General features: G+C 39.1%; 1 protein-coding gene across 2 annotated transcripts in view; it reads right to left on the reverse strand.

The window, feature by feature from the left end:
- The window catches only part of LOC126479379 (calpain-A-like), a 236,800-nt gene that overhangs the window by 145,263 nt on the left and 64,798 nt on the right, over nucleotides 1-26,739 (reverse strand). For both annotated transcript variants that reach the window (XM_050103781.1, XM_050103780.1), the window contains exon 3: nucleotides 21,390-21,459. In XM_050103781.1, the coding sequence (XP_049959738.1) occupies nucleotides 21,390-21,459 (70 nt within the window). The remainder of the gene's footprint in view (nucleotides 1-21,389; nucleotides 21,460-26,739) is intronic.

The following is a 26,739-nucleotide window of genomic DNA, read 5'->3' on the forward strand; positions in this document are numbered from 1 at the left end:
GTGTTTTCTGCAAAAGGTTGTACACAGGTTCAAAGCAGGAAGGAGAATATTTTATATGCGGTGTTCAGTAACATAATTCCTCTATAGTTTGTACATTCCAGGATGTCCCCTTTCTTGTGTATAGCACATATTACTCCAATGTTCCATTGTATGGGATGACTTTTAGTGTCCATTTATCTGAGATCAGGACATGCATGCACCTAACTAGGCGTTCTCCAACACAATTAATAAGCCCAGCTGGCATGTTGACATTGCCAGGTGACTTACTGTTGGCTAGTTTCTTTATTCTTGGTCGAATCTCTTGCATCAAGGGCATACCATTTTCCTCTTCTTCCACTTGTTGGTTTTCATTGAGTTCTCATGGTTCAGAATTCTCTGAGTTTAATGATTCCTTAAAGTATTCTGCTTAGCGATTAACATTCTTTTCTTTGATGCTATTAGTTCACCATTTTTTCATCTACAGTGTGTATTTTTGCTTGAAATTCCTTTATAATGTTATTGACCATTCTGTAGAATTTCCTGCTTTCATCAGCATTATTCAGTGATTCAGTGTCCTACAACTTCCTTTCAAAAAAGCTTCTCTTCTTTGCTTTCAGGAACTGCTTTTCTGCATGCCTTTTTTCTCTCAAAATAGTCACCCACCAGCATTCTTATTCTTCTGACCTGTATCTTTTTTTTACATGCTTCATTCTTTGTTCTTGTTGCCTCCTCACACTCTTCATAATAGCATTCATTCCTTGTGCTCTCTTGGTCCATACCAATCACTTCCTCTGCAGCAGCTTACATTTCATTTCTGGCTTCATTCAACTGCTCATTTATGTTCTGCAGGATTCCTGTCAGTCTGTCTTTTTCTAAATTGACAGTTAGGTGTTCAGCCTTTATTGCATCTTTAAGTTCTGGGGTATTATACTTATTGTGTCTTTATCTTTAACTTTATGCACATTTGAAATTTTCCCTCTAATTTTTGCTATGAGAAGGTTATGATCAAAGTCCATTTTAGTGTCTATGAAACCACTGCAGTCTAGTCTGTCAGAGCCATGCCTGGTGCCTACTAATATATGATCACTTTGGTTCCTAGTATTGTTGTCTGCTGACACCCTGTTCATTTTATGTACATTCTTATGCTGTAACCACATGCTAAAAACTGCCATGTTAAGTGATGCTGAGAAATTTATCAGACAGAGTCCATTATTATTAATCTCTTTATGTAGACTATATTTGCTAATGGTAAGGGAAAAGACCTGCTCCTGCCCTACCTTAGCATTCATATCTCCTGCCACCATTATATATCATTTCTGGACACTGTTGATAAGCTTGCTCCACTTCCTCATAGGTCTCCTTCTCTTGTGATGTCTTTTCCTCAGTAGGGGCACTTGCATTTAGCAGACTGTGTTTAAAGAATTTCCCCTTTATTTGGATATAACATATCTGTGATCTTTTTGCTTTAAATCCTATCACTAGTTGTTCAGTGCATTTGACTGACTATAAATATCACACCAAAATTGTGTGTGCTATTGTGGCTGCTGTAGCACATAGTACACTGCTGCTTCTACCTGTTGCAAGGCCATGATACCCAATCTGTACGTTTTCACTATTCCAATCAGACTTCCAAGGGCTACAATTCTATATAACGTCTGTGCATTCCATGATCTATTTCTTGTACTGCTTGTTACTTTGCTATGTCTTTGTGTTAACATCCATCCAGCAGTAATTCCTTGAACTTTCGTAGTAAAACTTTTTTCTAGGTATGCTTTATTAGCCCAGTATTCTTCCAAGTCCTTTGCTTTCTCTGACAGAATTACAATGTCATCAGCAAATCTCAGAGTTTTCATTTCTTCTCTCTGAACTTTAATTCCTTCTCCAAATTTTTCTTTTGCTTCCCTTACTGCTTGCTCAATGTACAGATTGAATGACATAACACAACACTGTCTCACTCCACTGTCAATCATCGCTTCTTTTTATGCCCCTCAACTTTTATAACTGCTGTCTGGTTTCTGTACAAGATGTAAATAGCCTTTTACTCCCTGTTTTTTATCCTTGCTCCCTTCACAATTTCCAAGAGAGTATTCCTGTCGACATCGTTAAAAGCATTCTCAAAGTCCAGATGTGCTATAAACGTAGGTTTGCCTTTCCTTAACCTACACTCTTAGATAAGTTGTAGGGTCATTATTGCCTCCTAGGTGCCTACATTTCTACAGAATCCAAATTAATCTTCTCCAATGTCAGCTTCTACGAGTTTTCCCAGTCTCCTGTAAAGAATGTATGTTAATATTTTGCAAATATCACTTATTAAACTGATAGTTCGACAATATTCAGCACCTGCTTTCTTTGGCATTGGAGTTGTTATATTCTTCTTGAAGTCTGAGGGTATTTCACCTGTCTTATATATCTTGCACACCAGATGGGAGAGTTTGTCATGGCTGGCTCTCTCAAGGATGTCAGCAGTTCTGATGGAATATCATCTACTCCTACTCCTGCTGCCTCTTCTTCAAAGGCCTCTTTGATTTTCCTGTAGGCAGTATCTATCTTTTACCTAGTGATACATGCCTCTAAATCCTTAAATTTGTCCTCTATCAATTCCTGCTTAGCCATTTGCACTTCCTGTCAACTCAGTTTTACAGGTTGTATTCCATTTCACCTGCTTCATTTGATGCAATTTTAAAATTTCTTCTTCTATTAATTAAATACAATATCTCCTGTGTTATCCAAGGATTTCTGCTAGGCCTTGTCTTTTTACCTATTTGATCCTCAACTGCCTTCACTGGTTCATCTCTCAAAGCTACCCATTTGTCTTCTGATGTACTCCTTCACCCTGTCCAAGCCAATCACTGCCTAATGCTCCATCTGAAACTCTCAACAAACACTGGTTTTTTGAGCTTATTCAGATCCGATCTTCTTAATTCCTATATTTTTGCAATTTCTTCAGTTTTAGTCTAGTGTTCATAACCAATAAATTGTTGTCAGAGTCCACATTTATCTGGCTGTGGAAATATCTTACAATTTAAAATCCAGTTCTAACATCTCTGTCTTACCCTTACATAATCAATCTGGAACTTCCCAGTGTCTCCAGGCCTCTTCCACATATACAACCTTATTTAATGACTCCTAAAACAAGTGTTAGTGATGATTAAATTATGCACTGTGCAAAACTGTACCAGGCAGCTGCCTCTTTCATTCCTTTCTCCTGCAACCATATTCACCTGCTGTTTTACCTTATATTCCTTTTTCTACTATCAAATTCCAGTCCCCCATAACAATTAAATTTTTGTCACTCTTAATTATCTGAATAATTTCTTTTATCTTATTACACATTTCTTCATTCTCTTCACCAACTGAGGAACTAGTTGGCATATAAACTTTTACTATTGTGGTGTGTGTGGGCTTCATGTCTATCTTGGCTATGCTGTTCATAGCAGCTTAGCCACATTCCTGTTTTATTATTCATCATTAAACTTGGTCCTACATTACTACTATTTGATTCTGTATTTATAACCCTGTTTTAAACACACCAGAAGTACTGGTCCTCCTGCCACCAAATTTCACCAATTTTCAGCATATCAAACTTCAACCCATCCATTTCCCTTTTTAAATTTTCTAACCTATGTGACTGATTAAGGGATCTTACATTCCACACTCCAAGCTGTAAAATACCAGCTTTATTTCTCCTGATAATGACAGTCTCCTAAGCAATCCTCGCCCACAGATATGAATTTTACAACAAAATTTGTAAAATGGTGTACCACTGCCACCATCTGTGTCATTTGATGCTAAGTAATATTTATTTTTCTTCTTTTGCATGCTATTGCTATTTAGTTCTAAGCCATGGTTTAGGAACATTCAATCTAACTACATAGGTAAATGTTTCAATACTATTGCTCCGAAAGTTGTCTGTGATAACGTTTCACTGTACTTTACACAACTGATTAAACACCAAATTCATTGGGTATGTGGTTCCAGTCTGCAAACACTCTTGAATTCCTTAATTTCTTTTTCATTTTTCCAATTCTTTTTATTTATGTCACACACCCTGATATTGAACATCAGCAGTTGAGCATCTATCTGTGTCCTCAAGCTAACTGAGCATCATTGTTTGAGATGCCATCAACTATGAGATATACACTATAATCCTGCAATCTTAATGCCTTTGCTAAAATGTTCAGTGGCAATGCTGCTGGTTCTCATAACTGTAGTTGCATACTGTATGATGGGAGCTACAGTATATGAAATGGCATGTGACTCAAGTACAGCTTCAGACTAAGGATTTTCTAAGAAATTTAAATTAAAATCTTCACTTACTCTGTATACAGTTGAATGACTTAATCATATGACAATGTGTTTCATAAATAATCAAAAATTACTAATTCGAGTCCTGTGTATTGTGAGTATTACTATTAAGTTTCCATAAATTCTACTTCCACAGTATAAGCTTAAAATGCTGATCACAAAAGAACTAACAAGATTCAGTGTTTTTGTATTTACATCATTCTTAATGAAGCAGCTTCTCCTTTCTTCAAACTTGACCCACAGTAGCTGAATGCTAATTTACATTCATCCATATTACATTGTGCTGGCTGACTACATTGCACCCACACTGCAGCTCTGCAACTGGACTGGTGTGAGGGGAGTGTTAGGTGGAATGGGTTAGGGAATAAAGGAGGTAGAGGGTGGGAGGGAGGGTTGGGGAAGGGTGGCTAATGGCTAGGGAGGAGAGACAGCAAATGCATGGGTTAGAGATTTGGGAGGGAGAGGTAGCGATGTATAGTATAGGAAAGCCACAGTAATTTGCACAGAAAGCTCATGCAATGCATGATGATATAGAGGGTTGGATTGAGAGGGAGAGGCAGAACAGGAAAAGGGAGACTACAAGTAATAGGGTGTGGGTGCAAGATGAATTAAGTTCAGTCATGGAACAGGGTGGAGGTGGGTGTGGAGCAGTGGGGCTAGTGATGATTGGTACCAGAAGGATTATGGGTTCAGAGGATTTATTCCAAGGAAAACTCTTAGCTATGTAATGCTATGGGAGGAAGGATCCAAATTACTAACGGTGTGAAGCAGGGACAGCAGTCGAGCTCATTGTGCTCCACAGTGTGTTTTGCGACTGGGTGGTCAACTCTGCTTTGGCAGTGGACAATCACTCACATGGACAACTGGTTGGTTGTCAAACCAGGTAAACTGCTATGCAGAAATTGCAGAAAAGATGATATGTGACCCTCTCTCAGGTGGGATAAGATAAGAGTGTGACAGGACTGGAGTGGGATGTGCTGGATGGGGTGTGTTGGACAAGTCTTCTTTCATCTGGATCTTCCACACGTGCAGGACACAATGGGAAGGGTTGGGAATGAGTGCAGCCAAGGAATAAACTAGGATAATGTGTAGACTGGAGGGTGACAGGATAACAGTTTAGTAAATTTGGGAAGCATTGTGGGTAGGATATAGCAGAGGTGCTGAGTCACAGATAGGCACAACAAAACGACTGTCACACAATAAGTTTTTGGTCAATATGGTCTTTAACAAAAATAGGCAACAGACATACACACACTCAAGCAGAAACAACTCACACACAAAAGATCACAGTCTCTTGCAACTGAAGCCAGACAACAAACAGCAGTGCATGATGCGATAGGTGGGGGAGGCAACTGGGTGCGGTAAAGAAAAAGCTGGGGTGGGGAGGGGGAGGGATAGCGGGGTAAGGGTGGGGGATAGTAAAGTGTTGCTGTGATAGCATGCAGGGATTAGGTGGGGAGAGGGTATGGCAGCTAGGTGTGGTCCGAACGTAAGGTGCAGTCCTGGCCTCAGCCTTCTTTAGTCATTGTCCCTACCCATCTAGCTCCTTCCCTGTTCCCATTCCAGCACTATGCAGCCCTCTTCTCCAGCAACCCAACCAGTCTTTTTACTTCTCTCCTTTTCCACTATCTCCACCCCACCCTCTCTCCCCCAGCCTCCGTCTAACCTTCCAGCTGCACATAGCTGCCCTACATCCTCTCTTCACCTTGTCCCTGCATGCTCTCATACAAGCACTTTACCATCCCCCACCCTTATTCTGCTATCGCTCCCCACCCCAGCCTGTTCCTCACCCCCACCCAGTTGCCTTTCCCGTCATGTGCTGTTGTTCGTAGTCTGGCTTCAGCTGCCAGAGACTGTGGTCATCTGTGTGCGTGTTACGTTTGCATGAATGTGTGTGTGAGTGTGTGTGTGTGTGTGTGTGTGTGTGTGTGTGTGTGTGTGTGTGTGTGTATGTGTGTGTGTTTGTGTGTGTGTGTGCGTATTTTTATTGTGCCTATCTGTGAATCAGCATCTCCACTATATGGTGAGTAGCAACTATCCTTTCCATAATGTTATACTCCATCATTGATTTTTCGCTATTAGCTTGTTTATGTGTATTTTGATGACTAATCTGCATCCTCCATCTGCCTGTCTCCTTCCCTACTCTCACTCAGTCCCCACACTCACCTTGTATCCCACCAGCATATCTGCACAGTAATATTCGTATGGAGTGTAGCCATGTATGGAAGTGAAACATGGACGATAAATAGTTTGGACAAGAAGAGAATAGAAGCTTTCGAAATGTGGTGCTACAGAAGAATGCTGAAGATTAGATGGGTAGATCACATAACTAATGAGGAAGTATTGAATAGGATTGGGGAGAAGAGAAGTTTGTGGCACAACTTGACCAGAAGAAGGGATCGATTGGTAGGACATGTTCTGAGGCATCAAGGGATCACCAATTTAGTATTGGAGGGGAGCGTGGAGGGTAAAAATCGTAGAGGGAGACCAAGAGATGAATACACTAAGCAGATTCAGAAGGATGTGGGTTGCAGTAGGTACTGGGAGATGAAAAGGCTTGCACAGGATAGAGTAGCATGGAGAGCTGCATCAAACCAGTCTCAGGACTGAAGACCACAACAACAACAACAACATGGTTAATGATGGTATAGGTCCAGTATCTAAATAATATTTAGCAATCTTCTTTATTCTGCTTGACTGCTACTCAACTTTCCATTGTTATATCTATTCGTGTGTGTGTGTGTGTGTGTGTGTGTGTGTGTGTGTGTGTGTGTGTGTGTGTGTGTTTTCTTCAATGTACTGATGTAATGAAATTTATTCCTTGTTCCCAGCACATATTTTATTGAGACTGAGTCAGAGGCTATATTGATAAACCCCATAAAAAGTGGAAACAAATGTTCATTGCTTCTGTCTACAACCTCCAGAAAGTCATTTGTGTTCTACTCACTTGTAAAATCTTCTTTTCACCCCAAAGTCTAAAATATTTTCTAGGTGATCAGTAAGTACTTTTGTAAACAGCTTTTACAGCATGCCACTGCAAGAGAATAATAGGCCTGTAGTTCTTCACATTTTCGCTGCTCCCATTCACATGGATTACGACAATTACAACATTGTTCCAATTGTGACTATTGTCTTCTTACACAAACATTATGTGAATAACTATGAAAGTTTTGCTATCACTACCTCTCCCCTTAATTTTATGATTTCTACCATTATCCCATCATTTCCAATAGTTTTTCTTGTTTTGAGGGGGCTAAACAGCTTTCTCTACTTCTTTTGATAGTATCTCTCGAATGCACTTATTCTCACGGAACCTTATCTGAATTGTTATTTTATTGGGCACACTGCATTTATTCTTAAAGAAATCTTTAAATGTATGGTCTCCGTTTCTTCTTAACAGCATTATCCAACATAGTGACTGATATGATATGATATCCACCCAACGTAAGTAATGCCCCAGATGTATGATATTTTCAAACTGGGGCAAAAATTGATAGTGGCAACTCCCACCCCAACCCCCCTCCCCCATCCAGCTTTTGAGGTAGGGTGTAAAAAATTAAAAAAATATTCGATTTTTCAAAAATATGTTCATTTTGTAGCACACATCTTTCTAACTTTTGCTTTCTGTTTACCCTGTTTCTAAAATTTCGTCTGCTTTCACGACTTTCCTGAACATTTTCTTTCCTTTCATCGTTTTTTTTCATATTATATAGATGGCCCACTCATTATCTCTTATTAACGATTTTCATATGATTTTTTCTAATTTTTCCAAATTTTTCCTTGCTTTTCTTCTGTTTTTCTATCTTTTCCACCCACTGCTTATTTATTTTTTGCCACTCCCATGATTTCTAACTCTTCAAACTGTCCTTTCTTGCCATGATGAATCCCATCTCATATTACATTTGTTCTTTTCAAAAACATGCCTTTGCACTATCAAACCTAAGGTCCCACATTCTGTTTCTTGAAACCTGCTTGTCCCTTGGCACTTGGAGTTACTCCAAAAGGCCTAACACTGAAAATCCCTGTTTATGGATGCAATCCTACCCTACACCAGGCTCTTTTACAGTTTCAAATACAGCAATCTCTTGCTTTTACCTAGCTAATCTGTGACCTATATGCCCCATCTGCAAATTTCCACTCTACCAGACTTCTCTCCTTCAACAAAATTCTGCCCTTCATGTTTCCTTGAATGGAATCATACATCAATCCAACTTCAAACTGCAACAATATGCCAGACTTCACCTCAAAAAGCTATCCCACCATTCCCTACATTACCTGAACAATGGCATTTCGCTTCATGTCACTCTGCAGCTCCCTACACATCCACACCACCAACAACCACTCCTCTCCTACAAACCAAGCTTGACCAACCTCCTTAACATCCCACAGCCCACCAAGAATAACCCATAATCTCAAGAACCAGTCACAACAGCACAGTGCCGTTAACCTCTCATCTAAAGGACCTACTTTCCTTCACACGTAATATCCATAGGAAATATCACTTTGCAACCCAATCCCAAAATCTTTCCAACAGCAAATCTAATACTGAACCCTGCCGTGAACAGTTCAGACCACGATCCATCTTGATCCACCACCACTACCTCAAAATCATCCCTTACAAGTCTTCCAATAATTCCTCACATCCAGCATTGCTTCACAACCCTTCCTCAGGTCCCTACAGCATGACCCTACTCTGTTCTGTGCAGAACTCCAGGCTCTAAATTCCCTAAAAGCTGATGACTCAATCACTATCCTCCCAGCAGACAAAGGATCTACTGCTGTAGTACTTGACCAAAAGGAGTATGTAAGTGAAGGTCTATGCCAGCTGTCTTGACACCTCTACATACAGTATAGAACTTCTCATACCACCCAAACCTCTCTCTCCCCCCCCCCCACCTTTTACGTTCTTCCTAAGATCCATAAACCCAAGCATCCTGGCTATCCTATAGTTGCTGGCTTCATAGCACCCACCAAAATTATATCTGTCTTAGTTGATCAACAGCTATAAGCCATAGTACAAAGACTCCCCTCCTACATCAAAGATACCAACCATTTCCTAGATTGTCTGAAATCCATGCCTGTCTCACTCTCACCTCACATCGTGCTTGTCACAACTGATGCCACCTTCCTCTATACCAACATCCCCCACATACATGGTCTGTCTGCTGCTGAACATTTCCTCAGTCAATGACCAATTAATTCCAAACCTATGAAATCCTTCCCAATCACCTTAATCAACTTCATACTTGCCAACAACTACTTCACCTTTGAGAGGCAGACATACAAACAGATCAGGGGTACAGCAATGGGAATCAGGATGGCTATACCAACCTTTTCATGGGTCATTTGGAGGGGGCTTTCCTGGGATCTATGTCTTCAGCCCCTGGTTTGGTTTAGATACATTGATGACATCTTTACAATATTGACTCATGGTGAGGCTGATGAGCTAAAATTCCTGGAATCTCTTAATACCTTCTCCCAATTAAACTTCACATGGTCCTATTCTGAATCCCATGCTACTTTTCTTGATATTGATCTCATCCACACGAAAGGCCAGCTACACACTTCTGTCCACATTAAACCTACCAACAAACAACAGTACTTACATTCTGACGGTTGCCATTCTTTCTATGTCAAACGTTCCCTCCCATATACCCTTGGCATCCAAGGCAAACGTATTTGTTTGGATGCAGTCTTTACAGCAATATACCACCATTCTCATCTCAGCCTTTTCTTTCACTGCACGTAATTACCCCACCAGCCTAGTTAAAAAGCAGATTTCCCAGGCCATCACATCCTATTCTGCTACTGCTGATCCCTCCACAAAACAGCTTCAGAGCACACCATTGGTGACTCAGTATTATCCTGGTCTGGAACGTATTAATCACCTACTTCAGCAGGGCCATGACTTCCTAAAATAATGCCCTGAAATGAAATCCATTCTGTAGGAAATTTTACCCTCCACACTTAGAATAGCTTTCTGTCGCTGTCCCAATCTCCGCATTATTCTTGTCAGACCCTATGCTCCTTCTGCACCCATCTCCCTACCCTATGGCTCCTACCCCTATGACCATCCCAGCTGCAAGATTTGTCCTATGCACCCTTCTACTGCCACCTATACTAAGCCCTGTAACTGGTAGAGCCACCTGCGAAATGACATATGTAATATATAAGTTATTATGTAAACACAGTTTGGCCTTCTACATTGGCATGACTACCACCAAATTATCAATTAGGATGAATGGGCATAGGCAGAGGGTGTATACTAGCAACTGCCAACATCCTGTTGCATAGCATGCTCAACAACATGAAATTTGTGACCTCGGCACCTGTTTCACCACATGCACCATCTGGAGTCTTTCCCACACACCAGTTTCTCAGAACTGTACAGGTGGGAACTAGCACTACAACATGTCCTTGGTTCTCACCACCCACCTGGCCTTAAGTTATGTTAATTTCCTCCATCTCAGCATTTATTCACTGTAACTACTCTTTGCTTTACTCTGTTTTAGTTTTGTACATCTTTCATTGTCTTTCCCGTCTAGTTTTCACCGCCCTCTTCCAGGGTGTATATGGAGACAAGGAAAAGAAATTCCCAGATTTCTCCCGGATTTCCCAGTTAAAAATACACTTTCTCCCAGATGGAAACATAGTTTTTCCCTGTATATTTTCTCTCAGAACTGTATAACTTATCAATCCTTTCAATGGTTATGGTTTTATAAATGGGCGTAGAATTTCCCGGCACTTTAGAAAATGAAACACCTTTTGGAAAGATGTTTGATGTACAGTAACATGTAAGCTGCATATTTTCGTATTATGAAAGTATAAATTCGAATTCCACCAAACACTGCATGTTACTTTCCGAAGCATTGAAATCGAGATTGCGATGCATGTTTGTAAGCCAGTCATAGCTCATGACACGTGATCTCACCAGCCAATGACAGCGGATATTCAGAGCTTCGGACACGTGGTGTAGACAGCCAATAGCAATATCACTGTTAAGTAGTGCGAACACACAAACAGGAAAAGTTAATGATTTAAATTAATATATATAATGTTACTACAAGAAAAACAAAGCTTTCACATATAGTATTGGTCTCTCAGGCCAATACACTGCAAGAGAAGCTAAGCTTATAATGTTGGTCTTTTATGCATGTATTACATTTTAAGATATATCACACAAATGTGCCAGTAATTTTTTTTAATAACGATATAAAAGTATGATCTTCTGGGCTATAAATTCTTCTAAGTGGCTCGTCATCAAAGAGCTAATTTTTAAATGAGTCCCAGATTCCCAGTGAAGTAGGCATCGACCTGATATTAAGCTTTTCAATGTGGTTTCGGGATGTAAATTTCCTTGGGTACCAGTACTTTGTTATCTCATGTCTAGTTCTTTGTTATGGCATAGTGCCATACATGCTAGAAGATGAAAACGTACACTTGAAATGCACCGAACAGTTGAAACTCGCCAATAGTTTGAAATTAAACCCTTTGTTTCAAATATATTGACTGCCTCAGCGGAAAAGATCAATAAAAGAAAATTTCTTCAGCAAACCGATAAAAATAACTTCATTGTTCTGCATGGCAATTAATGCTTGACTGCCAGAAAGGTGGAAATAAAATAAAATCTGAAACTAATAACGTATTTTAGCCTTCTGTAATTATGTGAATGTATTTTAATTCACATGATAGCTCCCGGCCAAAGAAATCAATTTTGTTTTCATTTGACGTGAGTGCTGTAGACAAAGAGGAAACAGCAAAATCACTAAATGTAAACACGGGTCACTCGGAGACTACCCACTTCCCTATTATAACTCAGACTGCTCTGCGCATCGGACCCGTATCTACGATATTTCTGAACTGGGGCAATAGTAGATAGTGACGTCACTCAAGCATTTGGGATAGGACGCCAAAAATTAAAAAAAAAAAAAAAAATCGAATTTTCAAAAATACGTTTATTTTGTAGTGCACATCTTTCTGAAGACTCTGATACATAAAACATACATGTCCGAGGAGTTGTAACACATGTTATCTATTCTTAAGTGTACCAAAGTGCAGCACCACACCTCTTCACACAGCATTCTTCTATCGTACATCACTGTATTTTGGTCTGTGGAATTGAAATGTGTATATTTTGTACTGGATGTCATCATACTATATTCAGGAAAGCGGAAATTAAAATGCCCTATGGTGCCACTCCTGCTTCCAGTCAGCCGGTTTGACATCCTGCCCCTCTTTTTCCTTTTTAAAAAAAAAAAAGAAAAAAGAAAAAAAAGGAAAGAAAAACTCTTCAGAAAATTTGCACTTTCTATTCCCTATTAGCTAACAACATGCTGCTTTGTGTGACATAAAATTAAGTATAGGATACATAAAGCCGGTAAAGAGAAGAGACAAGCAAGACAGTACACATTTCTTCAATCATTAGCTCCTAGAATTTGTTTCTCTCTAATCTTGCTACAGCTTTACATGGCATGCTTTCCTTTCTGCGAAAGAATCTGTTACCTAATCAAAGTTCGTCAAATGTTTTGCTACTTGAAAAATCGAAATGTCGTTGTCTAATACTGAAAAAGCTGTAATCACAAATAGGCCCAAAACTGGTGTGGTTTCTCGACCTGCTTACCTATATTTTATCACTGTCTGCGAAATCAAACAAAATAGGACTTTATAATACTGCAGCAGTTGTAACACACGCCAAATAAACGAGACTGTTTTGGCAGAAATGGTCATTTTTATAACACCGCAGAATATAATTCTTTTGTTCGGCTATACCTGCTCAGCTTGTATAGTCCCTTTTGTCTGTAGGAAAGTTTATTTCTAGATGTGACGAGGATTCCACTGACAGTGACATCACGTACACTATGCATGCATTCACAAATCAACTTATGATTCATTCAGAAATCAGCTTAGAATGTATTCAACAATGTTCAAAAACCGACAGAGACACGTTTCAAAGTCATACGAATAATTGATAGACTAACGTGCGCTGGATGCTAGGCGCTTTATGAAACAAGTTTTATATGAATTTGCCTCCCCCCCCCTCCCCAGTACTTCTAGATCCAGGGCTGCTGCCCAATCTGGCAGCTTGAGCGATTTTGCTGTTGGCAGACGCTTGTATGAGCACTGTGTTTTGTTGCTCTATATGGCGCATTTCCTTTGCAATTTAAGTTTTATTTTAGTTTTTTCTCTCGTTCACATTTTATGGCTGCAGTATTATTCTGCAGTACCAGTATACAGTAATATCCTTTGTTAGAGGATTGGTTCTTACCAGTCAAAATTACAAAAATTTAACTGAGAACAAAAACAATGAAAAATTCCTGGAATTCAAAAAAAATCCTGAGTTTTTCCCGGTTTTCTCCCAGATGAAAAAATTACCGGGTTTTTCCCAGATCTCCTGGTTGTCCCGGGTTGTAGACACTCTGCCTTCCCATCTCTGACACCTACAATGCACTTAGCTTTTCACTCTTATTAATCTATGCATGATGTTTAGGCAGCAAAATTAGTCTGTGTATTACCCTGTCTTCCACCTTTAAGCTCTCAGGTTTTCAAATCTCGTCGAATGCAGTCCCCAGCAAACAGTCTTTCCTTCTCATCCCATATGGTAAGTCTCCCCTGACCCATGGTTCTGGGTGATTTTTCCAAAATCTACCCATTTTCCTATAACTCTCCAGTCCTTTTCCTTCACCCTTCTTCCTTCCCCTTCAAACCTTCTGCCTGAAGAAGGAGCCACTGTCTCCGAAAGCTTGCCAATTACAACAGTCTTTTACGTGTGTGTTCTGCCACCACTTGGTGAATAGATTTTTTATCTCTCCAATTAAATAATTTCTGAAGAGTTTGATATATACAGAATATATGTTTGAGGAAATTTAATACATGTTATTTGGTCTTAAGTGTGCCAAAGAGCAGTGACTCACTTCTTCACACAGAATTCTTCTATTGCATGTCACTGTACTTCACTTTGTGGAATTCAAATGTGTATATTTTGTAATGGAATCCATAAAACCTATATTCAGGACAGTGGAAATTATAAGGTCATGCAATGCCTCTCCTGCTCCCAGTCAGCTGGTTTGACATCCTACCTCCATCAAAAAAATTCACAGTTAATACTGCTTGGGATTATTTGTGACCAGGAGAATAAGAACTCTTCAGAAAGTTTGTGCTCTGTATTGCCCATTAACTAACAACTTTGAGGAGGAGGAGGAGGATATTACTGTCTAACGTCCCGTCGACAACGAGGTCATTAGAGACGGAGCACAAGCTCGGATTAGGGAAGGATGGGGAAGGAAATCGGCCATGCCCTTTCTAAGGAACCATCCCGGCATTTGCCTGAAGCGATTTAGGGAAATCACGGAAAACCTAAATCAGGATGGCCGGACGCGGGATTGAGCCGTCGTCCTCCCGAATGCGAGTCCAGTGTGCTAACCACTGCGCCACCTCGCTCGGTAACAACTTTGAAATGGGACTTTCTAATATTGCAGCAATTGTAACACACACCAAATAAGCAACACTGTTTTGGTGCAAATGGTCATTGTTATGTACCTAATTTACATAAATAACATGACAGAATATAATTCTTGATGTATCAATATCAAATGCCTGGCCTTCTACAAGCGAAAAGTTTTATGTTAGGAAATAGTTCCACATTTCATTCATATGCTCCAGTTTCTCAAGCATGAGATCAAAAAGTAGTAGCATGAAATTTTTATATAAATTTGCAATCGTCATATTGTTTCATATAATCTGTGTGATGTCCCCATTTCTTCTCTTTCCTCATTCTAACAAATAATCTTGCCAACACTAATTCTGTAACTATTCCTACCATTGTCAAATCTTATTCTCTGGTTAATTTCACTAACCCTGCCAGAATCACTGGTTCACTTATCCCACATTTCTTCTCCGGTTAGGCATTATTACATGTTCATAAAATGTGTTTTCCAAGCTATTCCAAGAACAAAACTTCAGCAGCTGCTAACCAGGGGCTATACAACTGGCCCTTAGAACTGTAGCATTCTGGCAAAAATTCTGTCAAAATTTCGTTTTTTGGATACACTGAGAAGATAATATGTTATCTTTCTTACCCATTACTCCTGTTAGTTGTTTAATTCCACTCTGGGAGTCTGAATCTATGGATTTTGCTAATAATTATAACAATGCTGATCATTCAAACACCCAATCAACCACATAAACAAACAGCCCCGTCCTCTTTTGTCTGTGGGAAATTTTTTATTTCTAGATGTGGCAGGTATTGCCCTGTTGTTCGTTTGTTCTTCTCCTTTGAGCACATCACATCACACAAGGAAGGGTAGTGGAATATGTCTACATGTAGACACGTCCAGAGTACCAGGTAGAAGTACTGGTGGCGCACGTAAACACATTTAGAGCACACAGGGACAGGTACAAAGGCGTTCACATTAACACGTTCAGAGCAGTTAAAGGGTTAACTGTTTGAGTAGCTCAGTAGTATGCTTCTTCCAGTTCAAGTTTTCATCAATATTTACACCCAAAAATTTACTGACTCCTCCTCATGTAGTGCATCAATTGTTGATAAGACTCTACTTGTTAGACAGAATTGAATATAGCATTTTACTGAAAATTTTGAGAGAGTCCATTTTCAGATAACCACTTAGTAAATCTCTAAAAAACATCATTAATAATTTCTTCTGTTACTTTCTCTCTAATGCAATTTATTATGACAGCAATATCTACAAAAAGTACCAATTGTGCTTGGTGTATGTTAAGTGGAAGGTAATCCACACATATAAGAAATAGGAGTGGACTCAATATTGAACCTTGTGGGACTCGCTCTCTGATGTGTCCCCAGCCACTTACATTTTCTCTTCTTCTAAAAGTGTTTGAACTATTCAGTGGAACTTACTGTATTCTTTTTGTTAGGTATGATTTACACCAGAAAGTGCAAAATGGCTAAGCAGGGATGGCTAGAGGACAAATGTAAGGATGTAGAGGCTTATCTCACTAGGGGTAAGCTAGACACTGCCTACAGGAAAATTAAAGAGACCTTTAGAGAAAAGATAGCCACTTGTATGAATATCAAGAGCTCAGATGGAAACCCAGATCAAAGCAAAGGAGGGAAAGCAGAAAGGTGGAAGGAGTATATAGAGGGTCTATACAAGGGCGATGTACTTGAAGACAATATTATGGTAATGGAAGAGGATGTAGATGAAGATGAAATGGGAGATACGATACTGCATGAAGAGTTTGACAGAGCACTGAAAGACCTGAGTCGAAACAAGGCTCCGGGAGTAGACAACATTCCATTGGAACTACTGATGGCCTTGGGAGAGCCAGTCCTGGCAAAACTCTACCATCTGGTGAGCAAGATGTATGAGACAGGCAAAATACCCTCAGACTTCAAGAAGAATATAATAATTCCAATCCCAAAGAAAGCAGGTGTTGACAGATGTGAAAATTACCGAACTATCAGTTTAATAAGTCACAGCTGCAAAATAATAACGTGAATTCTTTACAGACGAATGGAAAAACTGGTAGAAGCCGACCTCGGCGAAGATCAGTTTGGATTCCGCAGAAATGTTGGAACACGTGAGGCAATACTGATCCTACGACTTATCTTAGAAAATAGATTAAGGAAAGGCAAATCTACATTTCTATCATTTGTAGACTTTTGACAATGTTGACTGGAATACTCTCTTTCAAAATTTAAAGGTGGCAGGGGTAAAATACAGGTAGCGAAAGGCTATTTACAATTTGTACAGAAATCAGATGGCAGTTATAAGAGTCAAGGGGCACAAAAGGGAAGCAGCGGTTGGGGACGGAGTGAGACAGGGTTGTAGCCTGTCCCCTATGTTATTCAATCTGTATATTGAGCAAGCAGTAAAGGAAACAAAAGAAAAATTCAGAGTAGGTATTAATGTCCATGGAGAAGGAATAAAAACGTTGAGGTTCACCATTGACATTGTAATTCTGTCAGAGACAGCAAAGGACTTGGAAGAGCAGTTGAACGGAATGGACAGTGTCTTGAAAGGAGGATATAAGATGGACATCAACAAAAGTAAAACGAGGATAATGGAATGTAGCCGAATTAAGTTGGGTGATGCTGACGGAATTAGATTAGGAAATGAGACACATAAAGTAGTAAAGGAGTTTTGCTATTTTGGGAGCAAAATAACTGATGATGGTCAAAGTAGAGAGGATATAAAATGTAGATTGGCACTGGCAAGGAAAGCATTTCTGAAGAAGAGAAATTTGTTAACATCGAGTATAGATTTAAGTGTCAGGAAGTTGTTTCTGAAAGTATTTGTATGGAGTGTAGCCATGTATGGAAGTGAAACATGGACGATAAATAGTTTGGACAAGAAGAGAATAGAAGCTTTTGAAATGTGGTGCTACAGAAGAATGCTGAAGATTAGATGGGTAGATCACATAACTAATGAGGAGGTATTGAATAGAATTGGGGAGAAGAGGAATTTGTGGCACAACTTGACAAGAAGAAGGGATCGGTTGGTAGGACAGGTTCTGAGGCATCAAGGGATCACAAATTTAGCATTGGAGGGCAGCGTGGAGGGTAAAAATCGTAGAGGGAGACCAAGAGATGAATACACTAAGCAGATTCAGAAGGATGTAGGTTGCAGTAAGTACTGGGAGATGAAGAAGCTTGCACAGGATAGAGTAGCATGGAGAGCTGCATCAAACCAGTCTCAGGACTGATGACAACAACAACATGATTTATACCAGTTGTTCATAAAGTCATCAGTTTAATGAAAGTTAAGTTTTTCTAAAAGAGTAACATGAGCTATTCAATCAAATGCATTAACATGAGCTATTCTATCAAATGCCTTGGAACGACCACACACACACACACACAACACAGACTGACATTTTATTGTTTAACAATTGTAATAGTTGCACAGATAATGTATAAATGACATTCTCAGTCAAACAAACCTTCTGGAATCCAAACTGTGATGTTCTAAGTAAATTGTTTCTAATTAAATGTGGAACTACTCCTAAGTACACTTCCTTTTCGAATATTTTTAAACAAGACATCAGTAAGGAAACTGGACAATAACTACTTAACTTTTTCTTGTCATCTTCTTTATAAAGAAGTTTAAAAATGGCAGTGTCTGCAAATATTTTCTACGTCAGTGGTGCATTACATATATCACTGAGGATATTACTTATTATGTTAGAAAAATTCTTAAGGATTCTGTTTGAAATTTCATCAACACCACAGAAGCTTTTGTTTTAAAAGCTTTCATTATTATATTATGTTCAGACAATATTTGTGAAACAGGGTGGAGCAGAGGAAATGCACGGTTTTACTACATCGTTACGGCTTTCGTGGCCACTTGTTGACAAACTGCCTATTGGCTTCTGTCTTGGGTTCTTCGGCCCACATTCATCTAATGATTTTACTGACATTTTTGACATTTTGCCACACGAATGGGGTGGCATGGTCAAAGCTTCACCACCAGCAATGGAGGGTGAAGATTTGACAATGCCAGCCACTTGTGCTGGCTAAACGTCAGTAAAATTTTTAGATGAATGTTGGCCAAAGAACCCGAGACAGAAGCCAATAGGCAGTTTTTCATGGTTTTACTATTGAAAAACTGAAACCTGCTTTTATTTTGTAAAAAGTCTTGAATTCAGTAATAGCACTTTTATTGCATTTTTCAAATTTACTTACCTCAATTATGTTTGGGAAATAATGTTGTTGAGATGACGTCTTTACTACCGGACACAAATTTGGATTCTACCCTGAAAGTTACCCACATCTCTCTCCAAAATTTCATTCAGCACAGCTTCTATTTCCTGACGAATGGAAATCTGGAGGTAATTGATTGTGCATGGCTTGTTCATGTACACTCATGTTTTCAAGTAGCCACACAAAAAGAAGTCACAGATCGATAGACTGGGTGAGCCTGGGGCCCAAGGAACATCAGCATATCATGAAATTACATGTTCTGGTAAAACTTGTCAAACCACATCCATGGATGCTGTTGCCACATGAACTGTGACACCATCCTGTTGGAACCACATTTCTCTCATGTTCACTTGGTGCTTTTCAAGTCCTTGAAAATTATTTAACATTTTGGCGTAGCAAACTGATGTCACAGTAACCATTGTTCCTCACTCTTCAAAAACTTAAGGTCGAATAATCCCTATCTTGAAGATACCACACCACACTGTTACTTTTGAGCTGTGGAGAGGTTTTTGATGTAGTTCGTGTGGGTTGTCCAACACCCAGTACTAACAGTACTGTACATTACCATAACCATCCAGATGAAAATGGGCTCCATCACTCTTGAGTACTGGGCATCTACGTCTTTCGTAAGAATAGCATCCATTATGCCAACCAAGTGAGGTGGTGCAGTTGTTAGCACACTGGACTTGCATTCACGAAGACAACAGTTGAAGCCCACATCCGGCCATCCAGATTTAAGTTTTCCATTATTTCCCTACATCACTCCAGACAAATGCAAGGATGGTTCCACTGAAAGGGTACACCTGATTTCCTTCCCCACCCCTGACACAGTCCAAGCTTGTGCTCTGTCACTAATGGCCTCGATGTTGATCGTATGTTAAAACCAACTTTCCTTCCATAAGACACAAAATTCTCTGCACTAGACAATCATTATTTTCTGTGGGTATAATTTGATGATGATGATGATGGTGGTGGTGGTGTTTGAGTTGCGGGGCGCTCAATTGCGCAGTTGTCAGTGCCCATACAAAATACCAACCTTTGCTCAGTCCAAACTCGCTAATTTCATGAATGATGATGACATGATTATGACAACACAAACAACCAGTCATCTCAAGGCAGGTGAAAATCCCTGACCCCGCCGGGAATTGAACCCAAGACCTCATGCTCAGGAAGCGAAAACACGACTGCGAGAGCATGAGCTGCGGACGGTATAATTTGAGACTGTCATGTAAGATGCAGTGAAGTGAATGACTTGACATACCCTGTGATACAGCCTGTCACCTAGCAGATAGTTTCATACTAGCAAGGACTGCTATTTCACTCTGTCTATGTTTTCTGAAGTTCAGACTCAATGGGAAGACCAGTTGCTTCTTTGTCTTCACAGATCCAGTACTTTTAATGCTGCGACCCATTGGAGTATAGTGGTTTGATCTGTCACTGCAGCTTGACATCCTTCAGAAAAGGTGTTGAACTGTGACCACAGAATCATTGTTTCTAAAAAACTGTCTGACCACAATCACATGATGCAGTACATTCCAATCCTTCATGAAACTGAAACTGCATTGTCTGGTCTTTCTGCCAATGGTCACTCAACGTCAATACCCCCACTCATCACCGAGTACTAGCTGTTTAAAAAACATGCATTTCCTCTTGTCCACCCCCTAATTCCTGTTGCTTAAAGTTACATGGATCGATATTTTTAATATATTCTTTTGCTACTTCATTTAATCCTATTTTTGCTGCTACATAGAAAGTGATTGATAAAAATATTTGCAACTTGTGAATTATCAGTCACAGCACTGGCATTCAGTTTAATTATGACAGTATTTTGTACACAAACTGGTTGTTCTGTCTCATAGTTCACAATATCCTATATAGTTTAAATCTTATTATCAGAATTATTAATTTCTGTAATGAATGTGTATTTATCGACTTTCAATGACTTTTCTTAAAATATAACAGTATTTTTTGTAGAATACAAGTAATGTGAGATCATGACTTATTCTGGCCTTTGTATAAATACCCCTTTTCCTTTCTCATTATATTTTATTCCCTTTCATTACCCATGACTTACTTGCTTTTCGATGGACTGTGTGAACAATTTTTTAGGAAAATTAATTTTAAACATTGATACAAATTTACTGTGGAATACATGGAATTTTACACGACCATTTCTTACTGTATGTATTGCGTCCTGTACCACCTCTTTTAGCTTATTCTTAAAATATTGTATCCTGGTATCAATAATAAGCCTCACTGCTTTGTATGAACATCACAGAGTTGTAAGGTGTTACATTGTTCATTTTCCTTTTTCTCTTTCAATATGAAAATAGCTTATAACAGGAAATCAGTAGTATTGATACAAAGTATCCTCTACCACGCACTGTAAAGTGGCTATATATACTCACGGATTTACAAACTATCTTACCTAATTCCCCTTGTTTCACGTCAAATCGAGATGCTCCTTCCACAAACAATCTTGGTAGTGACACTATTTCCTGGAAAAAATATTGAACTTATCAAAACTGTTCTTCACTCTGATAACATCATTTTGATGTAGTAATACTGACTACACTGAGGAAGTATTAGGAAGAACACAAACACACAAACACACAAACAAAGAGCTGAGCTTTAGATTTCAAATTGACATCTTTCTCTGCACACACACACACACACACACACACACACACACACACACACACACACACACACACACAGAGAGAGAGAGAGAGAGAGAGAGAGAGAGAGAACTATATTTTATCTGGTAGGAATTAATTCTTGGTTACATGATCTGAGTAATTCTGAGGGAGATGCATTCAGTAAAACAGTTGTTCATAGAAATAATGATTGAGGAACTTATGTCATTCACCAAATATTTAAAGGATTAATTAACAAAATAAATACAATTGCTATTTGTTGTTGCATGTCCAATGCATTATACTGTGTATGTCTTGAAGAAGAAAGAGCTTTGATATAAAGAATGGTTAAATAAATAATTAGTAAAAATAACACAGTGCATAGTATGAAATTATTAAATTACTTGAAGCAAGAGAGAGCTTCATAAGTGAGGGATATCCTTATCTGCATTCCTAAAAGCTCTACTTTAGGTACACTACTGTTCCTCATTATTTCAGTAATAGGAGGAAATAGTCCTTTTTTCAGATGGCTGATATTATAGTCACTCCTAAGAGATTTACAACAATACAAGGATATTATTTTTGAAAGAATTTTAAAATATATCTAGTGTCACTGACACAGCTTTGAACATAGACATGTTACTTTTCCCATTTTGTTCCATTTGTACCATCTATGTGAAGCATCAACTGTATTCATGTTGTTCATTTAATTAAATAATAAGGCTTGTTTATTAGAAAACTTCACAGTTTAATTGCACAATTTTAACATTTTACCATCAATGGGCACAACTGTAAATGTTAAGTTAACAAACATAGTGAAAAATAAATTTTTGGACGTTCACAGACTGATAATTCAATTGACACAACTATCCTAGCTTTTGGAACTATTAGTTCCTTCCTCAGAGAGAAAAAGAGTGATCATTTGGGGGAGGTTAGAAAGGGCAGAGCACTCAGACCCCAGAATGAGAGGGATCCATCTGTGTTGGAGACCAGGGAAGACAAAAATTAAGCAAGAAATATCAAGGAGAATAGGAAGTAGAACATAGTTCATTGATAAGCAATGTTCAAGCTTCAGTTCAGAAATGATGATGACTGAGTGACAAGTCTGAATGGATTAAGAAGAAATGAAATGAATAGTGCAATTAAAGACTAGGAGAAAAGAGGTGGATAAAAACCAAAGAGAGAGAGGGTAGAGGGAAATGAACATGAAAAAGTAAAAAAGCAATGAAGAAAAAAGTAAGTAAGACATAATAAATAAAAAAGTAGTAATGATAAGGAAGAGCTAAGAACAATGAAAAATGCGGGGGGAGGGATTATATGACAACAGTAGCTAAGTACAGGAAACTACTGGAATAAGAGAATATGCTGAAGGGCAATTTCCCATCTCTGGAATTCAGGGAAATAAGTATTGGGTGCGAGGATTCCAATAGATCATTTGATGTAGTAGACACTCAGACCCCTTGAGTCACAATGTAGAATGTGTAGTTCCAGCTCAAGTATTGTCTCAAAGCCAGCTGGACGTCTGCAAGCAGAGGTGGGCAGGAGAGGGGAAACTGGTAACGCATAGGCAGTCAGGGAGCTAGGCACCCATGGGCAGGAGTGGGCAAATGGGTTGCATGTGCTGCATCAGTCAACACCTCGAACGCGACATTACCAGCAACTAAGTTGTTCATTACTAAGCAAATATGATTGCAACAGGGTGTGTTTTAACAGAAAAATTTAATCTAAGAAAAAATTACAAACATTTTATCAGATTTGTGGAATCTGACATTTCTTTATATTCATAAGTGATAAAATGTTTTCTGTCAAGTTGGTGCAAGACACAGAAAACTCATCAGTATTGGATCATGAAGCCCTGACTTCCCTACAGTTTTATCTCATGACAGAATAAATTGGTCACAACAAAATGTTGACCCTTAGGCTTAAAGTCAGCTGCATTTCTGTGTAGCCAGGAAATCTCTTCTACATGAACACCACAAGACCATTGAAAAAAATATGAATTAAAAAATTATGCTGTCATAATACCCATCCTTTAGCAGAGTGCCATTTTATAAATCAGCCACTCCTAATTGCATTTAAAAAGTTACGGTATATGTTACAACTGAAAATGGATTGTTAAATAATTTCAGTTCATCTTCTAGATTCTGCAAGTCTCGAATAGCCAATAAAGTTGCACAATATTTTGTTAATACACTGCAACATGTGTCAGAAGGTAACTATAGCAATGAAGGACATCCAAAAATTTATTTTGACTATTTTTGATTTATTTTAAAGTTACTTTTCTTAAACCAAACTGCCTTTAAAATATATGTTGTACATCAAAATGTATTAATTTTACTGTACATATTAAAAATTACTACATCCTTCCCTTGAGGTGTTGCATTTAAGCTATTTCAATGAGTCATTAAATCAGTGAGAAAGGTTGTGTACATGTGACAGAATGAGGCACAAATAGTAGGTACACTACTGCCTCCATTTGCCTACCGAGTGAGCTGCAGATATCTGTGCCCCATCAGGAGGGTTGGTGCAATCATCTGCAGAGTACAAGTAGCAGATGGGTACCCCAGGGTGCGCAATTCTTCTGTTTCCATTCATGCATATTTTAAAGTTGTTACTAAACTCGCTTTGTATGTTTCCCCATCTCTGGCCAGTGCTTGGTGTTATGGTAGTCTCAGTCTTTCCTATGGGCATCCAGGGTCCACTTGTGAGCCAGCTGCCTTTATTCTTCAGTCTTGCTTATGAGATGTTTCATGTAGTCATCCTGAGTACTGACCGGCTGTCAGTGCAGTATACTCACTGTTGTTTCAGCCTCACAACTATGGAGCAAAAAGAATAGCATGAAGCTTCCAACATCTTGCTTCGCTGTGTTGTATGAAAATGTTCAACATGGAGAGCATATCTGGCAGCATGTTATTAATGCATTCTGTAATATCATTCATCTGTGGATAGTAGGCAGTTGTCATTCTGTGGGTGACGCCACAACTTGAAGTTATCTCTGATACTCCTCTTGACTAGAAAACTTTTACATGATCAGAAATCATCACAAAATAATATATTCTACAAGGAACTTTGCAATTTCTGGATCTTTGACAGTTGACACAGGTTTGTTAGCAACATATGAGGTGAGATTGTCAGTGCAGACTATTGTCCGTTGAGTCCCTATTGTTGACTCTGGGTATCCCCCAAGAAGTTAATTTCAATTTGGGGAAATGGCACTGCTGGGGTTGGTACTAGATTTCCCAGAGGTAATTGCAGGATGTACTTCTGTCACTGGCATTAGAAGTACAGTGTCTAATGGACTGATAGAGATCTGACCAGTGCTACCTGCACCTGATTCTGTTAAGTGTCTTCACAAATCCCAGGTGACCAGATATTTGAGTGTCATGGAAATATTTCAGGATCACTGGCTGCATATGAGATGAGATGATGAGCATCCATTTCTGCCCCATCGGATCATAGCTCCACGTATAAATTGTTCTGTTTGTTACTCGGTATTCTCCTTTGATCGGCTCCTCATTCTTCAAGGCTTCTGTGATTTTGAGCAATGCTGGATCTTCCCTCTCTTCACTAGCAATGTCATTTAATGCAGCAGTGACTGAGATTTTGTTCCCATAGCTGTGTTCTGAGAAAGGATTTCTTGAAAAGCAGTTATCATCCTTGTGTTTGTATTGATTATTGCACATCTTGTTACAATGTACTCCTGATGCTTCAGTGTGCTTTTGACCAATTGATCCAACAGATCATTCAGGGTAGTCTGTCAGCATAGAATATAGTGATCTGTCACAATGGTAAATGGTCTGTCACAACCAAACAGCTGGAATTTGCTGATAGTCCAAACAACTGCAAGCACTATTTCTTGGTTGTGAGGTACTTCTTCTTGGAGAATATTCTGGAAGCATAAGCCGTCCCTTTTCAACACCTTCCTGAACATTTACTACAACCGGTACTATCCCAAAACTGCTAGCACTGGGATGAAGTTCTGCCTCAGTATTCTCATCATACAATGCTAAAATTGGAAAGGATGTTAGCTTCTCCTTAAGAACAAGGATAAATCTTTCTTGCGCCTCATTTCAAAGAAGTTTGACACCTCCCTGTACTACATCTTATGAGGGGTATTCCTTCATACACAAGTCCTTTATGAATCACCCTTAGTACAAGAACATTCCGAGCAAACTTCCCACATCACAAATGTGCTGAGGAGCAGGAAAATCTGGGTGTGTTCTTATTTTTTCTGCATCAAGACAGACTCCACCACCATTTATTCAGACAGAGACCTACTGTCTGAGCTCACTTCAACATGGTGGTCAATTGGCTTAGATGTTTTTCAAACATTTTTGAATAAATAATAATGTCATCCAGATAGCAAGGAAACCTCATACATTAAAGGTGTTGAAGCACATTGTCTACCATATATTTGAAGATGGCTAAAGTATTACATAGAAAAATGGCGTAACTCTGAACCCATAGAGGCCGCCAAGATTTACGGAAGCAGTTTTTTCCTGGTTAGCCACGTAGACTGTCCAGATGTCCATAGTTGAGAAGTTCTCTGCTCCTTTCAACCAGTACAGGGTGTCACCAATGCACAGCAGTGGATAGAAATTTTTCTTCATGATTTTGTTCAGTCATCTGTAGTCAATGAAGAAACACTGTATGCCACCCTTCTTCCTTACAAGGACCATCGGAGAGGACCAATGACTCTCTGAAGGTTCAATGATGCCACCTTGCAGCATTTTCTCCACTTCCTCCCAGATTATCTCTTGTTCAAATGGTAATACTATGTGAGTCCTGGCTAGTTGGTGGGTTATCCCCAATGTCGATAAGGTGTTCTATCACGGACCCTTGGTCTGCCTTTTCTTCACTCTGGATTTGAGAGCATCTGGAAAGTGACACAGAATGACTGTACTTGCCAGTGCTGTTCCTTTGTCAAGTATAATCCTATTGGTTATTTGGCAGTACCTTCCTACCCCAGTTATTCTTGCAATACACATATCTATTTTTGACCTTCAGCACCATCACTTCCATATCGGAGAACATGGTCTTTTATAAGTGGCAATGATAAGTATTTGATGTTAGAGTAGAAGTAGCCCTTGAGTAAGTTAGCACTTGGACTGATTGGTCATTGATTATGAACATCAGTGAGAT

The sequence above is a fragment of the Schistocerca serialis genome, chromosome 1 (assembly GCF_023864345.2).
Source record: "Schistocerca serialis cubense isolate TAMUIC-IGC-003099 chromosome 1, iqSchSeri2.2, whole genome shotgun sequence".
Lineage (NCBI taxonomy): Eukaryota > Metazoa > Arthropoda > Insecta > Orthoptera > Acrididae > Schistocerca > Schistocerca serialis.